This window comes from Prenolepis imparis, unplaced genomic scaffold, assembly GCF_030444845.1.
Source record: "Prenolepis imparis isolate NDT839.2.m4 unplaced genomic scaffold, iyPreImpa1.0 SCAF_4, whole genome shotgun sequence".
NCBI lineage: Eukaryota > Metazoa > Arthropoda > Insecta > Hymenoptera > Formicidae > Prenolepis > Prenolepis imparis.
In genome coordinates, this window is record NW_028141162.1 from 19492010 (window position 1) to 19498499 (window position 6490).

The window sequence follows — 6490 nt, forward strand, 5'->3', positions numbered from 1 at the left end:
TAAACAAATTGTTTTAAATATTTTTATATATTCAAATACTTATTATTATATAAAAATAATTGTTGATTATATATATTCATTGGAGTATTTTATTGATTGAAGCTTGAGCTTTATGGCACAAACTGAACATCTTGTACATTGTCTGCATATAATATTTAACTTATTTATAAAATATATAATATATAAGTTTATATATATACACACAAACACAGATATGACAAGCGTTCTTGATTTTTTTTTCGATTATTGATGTTATATTGTATAATCTCTCTCTTATCTCTTTCTCTCTGCTACATAAATACTATTATAACGTGTAAGAACTTACGAGTAACGTATGATGGCTCAATGCAAGAATATTCAATCTCGTAGAAAACTTGAGTTCAAATATATCAATATCAATTTTTTTTATAATATATTGGAATATAGAAAAATCATAGAAATATATTTTTTAAGGCGATAAACTTAAAAATTTTTATATTGAAAATATTTTAATCATTTTACAACTACACACACTATATATATTAAATGCAAAATAATTCCGTAAATAAATTAATCAAGTAATAAATCAATTGCAGCTACACACACACACACACACACACACACACACACACACACACACACACACACACACACACACACACACACACACACACACAAATAGCTGGTATGTTGATTTTTATTATTAATTTTTTAAATTTATTTTCTGAATTATTTTGCATTTATATAGTGTGTGTAGTAAAATAATTAAAATATTTTCAAAAAATGTTTAAATTAATCGCCGAAATATATTTTTTTTATAATTTTTCTATATTGCAATATATTATAAAAAAATTGATATTGATTTGAACTCTAGTTTACTGGGTGATACACTGAACATCCTTGCATTGAGCCATCATACATTACTCGACATAAGTTTTTTCACATTATAAGTATTTATGGAGCAAATTATACAATAACATCAATAATCGAAAAGAAATGAAGAATAATCAACATATTCGTCAATCTATGATTGCTACAAGCTAATGATAATTTATATTCGTTCTCTTATTCTTGTCTCTCTATCGCGCTGACTATACATAAAGTATCGATAAAAAAGTATAAGCAATAAATTGTCAAGTCTAAAGTACCCGTGTCTAACATATATTGTATACTAATTCACTCTCAATTATGCTACTGTTATTATTTATCATTAGACAATTATAAAACATACATATAATTTTTAGTGATATATATATATATATATATATATTTATATATAATATACGCACATATGTGCATAAGCATATATAAAATTTACAAAACGTGGGTGCTTATTAGCCTTGCTACGTTACTGCCTTCTGCTACGGAAGGCCAGAAAGCATTTTCAGGCCGTATCTCGCGTGTAGCATGAGCACGTGATCAGCACGGTAGAGGAACAAGGATAACGTGATTATCGATCCTTGTCTCTTTACCGTGCGTCCGCGTGAGCAATGCAATGGTGTGTACGTGTACAGACATACACCACTACATAAAACCTGAGAGTTAGTTTCTCAGCGTTGGCAACACTGAAATCGGAGTTTCGCGTTGTCACCGCGTGAGGTCTCCAACATCAATTCGGAGTTTGCCTGGGTCGCCTGCCGACCCTTAATTGAAGGCCGTTGTAAGTGCGTTAAATTTATGCCTGAAGAAAACATATCAGAAGTTGAGGTTATTCGACGTAAACTAAAGGAAGCCAGTAAAACTGATAATGTCCTTAATATGATGCTGCGACAAAAAATGATTATTCTGCAAAAACCTGATCCAGACAGAGATAACAAGTTGTGTGATTTGGAAAATGATGAGAAAATTGATAATAAAAGTGAGGTTACAGTGTTACTGATACCAGTGCACGGAAGCACTACTGATTGTGAAATAATAAATTCTTTTCCTTCCATCGATGAAGACAATAAATCTATTGTAAAAGTATTGTATACAGAGCCCATTAATGATGATAATAGCTCGTCCAATGTAATAGATATTGAACAATCAGCCTGCTATTTGGTAAGTTATAATAAAAATATTATAATCATAAAAATTTGATTATTTTTTATTTTGCTCATAAATTTAAATTTTGCAAAATGTTTAATTAGGACATAAAAGAAGGAGATGAAAAAGAAAACGTAGATAAGCTTCTAACCGATTGTCCAAGCAGTTCGAAACGATCTAAAACTGAAGAAAACGTGATACAGTCAGCAAAACTACAAGTGACAGGACCTGGTTCCATTCGCCATCCAATAATTTTACCATCCATTACACCTGATTTACAAAAAAAATTGGACGATATCGGAGTATTAATGGCTCAGAAAAGCTTTATAGCATTTTGGGATGCACATTTGCTTTATGTGACAAAACAGTGGCCGACAAAATCAGATTATCAAAATTTTGCTCAAAGCATTGTTGCAGCTTATCCTGTACTTGCAGATACGGACGGTGGCTGTGTAATATATTTACTTGTTTTTTCTATCGTCACTTTTGCAGTATTTTTTGTTATATTTAATAATATTTTGGTTTTTGTACTTTAAATATATGCATCTTTTCTTTTTAGACCGTAGTCAAAAGTCAACTAAGTATTTGGATTAGGAATCATCGGGTGCTAGAAAAACGGCAATCCCAAAAGAAAAACACAAATGAAGGAGAACTTAACCTTGCATTTGTTGAAGCTAACATTACTGAAAATATTAATCGGTTAGAGAATAATTATATCTTCCAGATTAATACAATTTATTTGAAACACAAAATAAATATATATATAATTAAACACAATATATATAATTAAAAAATTTTTTTATTATAGAGCAACGGATTGTGCTACCAACACAGATATACAAAATGCTTTAAAGGAACTGGAGAAAAAATTTGTTGACCACAAGAACATTTCTCACATGAAGCATCTTCTCAAAATGACAATATCTCATCGAAGGCCATGGATTGATGAAGCGAAACGAATAGTTGACATTGTGCATAAATAACCTCAATTAAACAATTATGAGCTGGTATCTTTTATATAATGCATATTTAATGTCATTAAATTTTTAACTGAATCATTTATTTATATTTTTTCTATTATGTTACAGATACTTTCAGAATTTTTAGAATTAAAAAAAATTACAGAAGAAGCACTGTTCAATGAAATTCACAAAATGATGGAGAAATTGATAAAATATTATGCCATAAAGAATCCAACTAATAATAATAATAAGGTTTTTATTATACAAAATCTATGTGCTGATCTAATTGTTAGAAAAAAAAAAAACCTGTCCTGATTTATTCACTGTAAAAGAAGTTAGTATTGGTTTTAATATTCTGTTTTTATTCTTTTTTATTTAAGATAATTACTTAATATAATATTTAATTTTAACCAAACCTTTGTTCTCAGATAATGGGAGATGTAGATAAATTAACTACAAATGAAGGCAATGCACCTCGTGTAGTTATGTACATAGATGGTCAAGATATTATGATTGCTTACTTGGTAGCAGATGCCGAAATAAAAATACAAATTCATCAACCTACAATAGAAAAAACCATCGCTGGATTGTTTGCTTCTTACTATGTGTGGAACAGAAAATTTCCGACAGCTTACGTAAATGTCTTAAATTTTATAAATTACGAACTTCTGAAATCTCCACTGCCAACTTCTTCAACTATCAAAAAGTTTATTCATTCGTTCTCGCGATGACATTTTGAAAGGTTAAGATAATATAGATAATTCATAGAATACCTCTTCAATTAATAATAGTTAGCATATATGTACACAGAGAGAATTTTCTCTTAGAATTTACCCTGAAAATCATGGTAATCGTGGGACAATATGGTATGGAAAGAATTTTATGAGAATTTCTCTGATTAATATTTATCACAATAAAAATAATATCTATTACAATGAAATATAAAACATGTTTGATTAATTTTACTAAACTAAATGGTAAAATTACTCAAACATGTTTTATATTTTAACGTAGATATTATTATGTTTATTGTGATAAATATTAATCAGAGAAATTCTCATAAAATTCTTTCCATACTGTATTGTCCCACGATTACCATGATTTTCAGGGTAAATTCTAAGAGAAAATTCTCTCCGTGTATAAGCTAGTCTTTTATATGTTATGTTTCTCTCTTTTTTTTACAATTTTATGCGACAATTTTTTTTTTTTTTATAATATTCTTTATATATATATTGTAATTTCTCATACATATATAATATATAAATAATAACATATATAACATAATTTATAAAACATATAAAAAACATGTATAACAGTATATAGCACAATATATAACATAATATATAAAAAGATAATATATTAATATATTATAGAATGATATTAAATAAATAATTCAATAAAATTTGTTTTTAGAAATTATAACAACAAGATTGTGACCTATTCTTAACATTAAAAAATTACACATTTTAAATATACATGATGTAAAAAAGTACCGGGACTTAAAATATCTGGAAAACAAATTATTTGAGAAGAAAATGTTTCAGACAAAAGTTATAGGGTTTAAAAAAGTCTATTTAATGGCCTTATCAAATTGATCTCAAGTGGCGTTGCCAAGATTAGAACAATAGTTCTGGTTAGTATATAGACTTTTTTAAACCCTATAACTTTTGTTTAAAACATTTTCTTCTCAAATAATTTGTTTTTCGAGATATTTTAAGGTCCTGATACTTTTTTTACATCCTGTATAATGTAATGTGTATACGTGTAAAAAAATACGCATTTAACTGTGTAAAATAACACAGATAAAACGTGTAAAAAAATTACACGCGTACAAATGCGTAAAAAGTGCGACTACACGATTTTACACATTTAAGTGTGTAAAAATTACATACTTGGATTTGCAGTGTAAAAAACGCCGTGTTTGATTTTCAACGCGAGATAGTGCAATATTGCCGTACCGATGTTGATATACTTCGACGAGCGTGCATGGCGTTTAGAAAAATTTTTTAAACCCTATAACTTTTGTTTAAAACATTTTCTTCTCAAATAATTTGTTTTTCGAGATATTTTAAGGTCCTGATACTTTTTTTACATCCTGTATAATGTAATGTGTATACGTGTAAAAAAATACGCATTTAACTGTGTAAAATAACACAGATAAAACGTGTAAAAAAATTACACGCGTACAAATGCGTAAAAAGTGCGACTACACGATTTTACACATTTAAGTGTGTAAAAATTACATACTTGGATTTGCAGTGTAAAAAACGCCGTGTTTGATTTTCAACGCGAGATAGTGCAATATTGCCGTACCGATGTTGATATACTTCGACGAGCGTGCATGGCGTTTAGAAAAATTTTTATAGATCGCAGAAATGTATGCCCGTTCGAGGAATGTACAACTATCGCTTCAACGTGTATGACAGTTTTTCGGAAAAACTTCTTACACTTGAATACAATAGGTGTTATTCCAGCCGGCGGATACAGAAAAGCGAACATGTATTCGCGTAAAGCTCTGCAGTGGCTGGTATGGAAGGAGCGCGAGCTCGGTCATCCTATAAACCATGCAGTGCGTGCGCGCGAATATCGTACGATCAACGGCACACTCGTCGATGGTTATTATGAAAAAACATCGGAAACGGGAGTAACGTCGCGTCACGTGTTGCAATTCCACGGCTGCTTTTGGCACGGATGTACATCGTGCTTTCCGATAAATCGCGATAAAACGCTTTCGTCGGCTATGGACCGTAAAGACACGATTGACTCGCGATACGAACGAACTCTCGCGATCTCGTGGCGACTGCGACAGCGGGGGTATTTGGTGACAGAAAAGTGGGAGTGTACCTTCGATCGGGAAATGCGGGACAATCGCGAGATGCGCGAATTTCTCGACAACCATTCGATGGTGGAAACAGCACCCCGCTCGATCCTCGCGATGCATTTTTCGGTGGACGGACGGGAAATATTGCGACTCTTTACAAAATCACGGATTACGAAATATACGATACGAAAATACGTTACGTGGATGTATGTTCTTTGTACCCGTATGTATTGAAGACGGGTGCTTTCCCTATCGGCCATCCCGATATTTATGTCGGCGATGAATGTTCCACTTTAATCGGAACGGCTCCGAATTATGATTTTGATACTGTCGAAGGCCTCGTACGTTGCACGGTACTTCCACCGGCGATTTATTTCATCCAGTACTCCCGTATCGAGTGCACGGAAAATTGTTATTCGCCTTATGTCGCAGTTGCTGCGAAACATTTTTGCTGACGTCGTGTACGCACGAGCTTCCTAGCGAACGCGAATTTAATGGCACGTGGGTGACCTGCGAATTACGCAAGGCCATCGAAAAAGGTTATCTCGTGACAAAAGTAAATGAAATTTGGCAATATAAAATTAGCCAATATAATCGCGAAACACAGCAAGATGGATTGTTCGCCGAATATATAAACTCATTTCTACAACTTAAACAGGAAGCAAGCGGGTGGCCGGGCGAATGCGAGGACGATGACGCTAAA

At 31.7% G+C, this 6490-nt stretch overlaps 1 protein-coding gene across 1 annotated transcript; it reads left to right on the plus strand.

Annotated features, from left to right (window-relative positions):
* The first annotated feature begins 1929 nt into the window (after positions 1-1929).
* Positions 1930-3685, plus strand: LOC145935571 (uncharacterized). The gene is made up of 6 exons (XM_083037051.1): positions 1930-2019; positions 2109-2456; positions 2564-2703; positions 2813-3011; positions 3093-3300; positions 3395-3685. Exons 2-4 carry the CDS (start codon positions 2313-2315, stop codon positions 2985-2987), a joined length of 459 nt encoding a protein of 152 aa, XP_082893177.1. The 5' UTR covers positions 1930-2019; positions 2109-2312; the 3' UTR covers positions 2988-3011; positions 3093-3300; positions 3395-3685.
* Positions 3686-6490: the final 2805 nt, after the last annotated feature.

Coding starts and splice junctions, on each gene's coding strand:
- LOC145935571 (XM_083037051.1), top strand. CDS start 2,313: ATGGCTCAGAAAAGCTTTATAGCATTTTGGGATGCACATTTGCTTTAT. Junction 2,457..2,563: donor CAGATACGGACGGTGGCTGT/GTAATATATTTA, acceptor TTTTCTTTTTAG/ACCGTAGTCAAAAGTCAACT. Junction 2,704..2,812: donor ATTACTGAAAATATTAATCG/GTTAGAGAATAA, acceptor TTTTTATTATAG/AGCAACGGATTGTGCTACCA.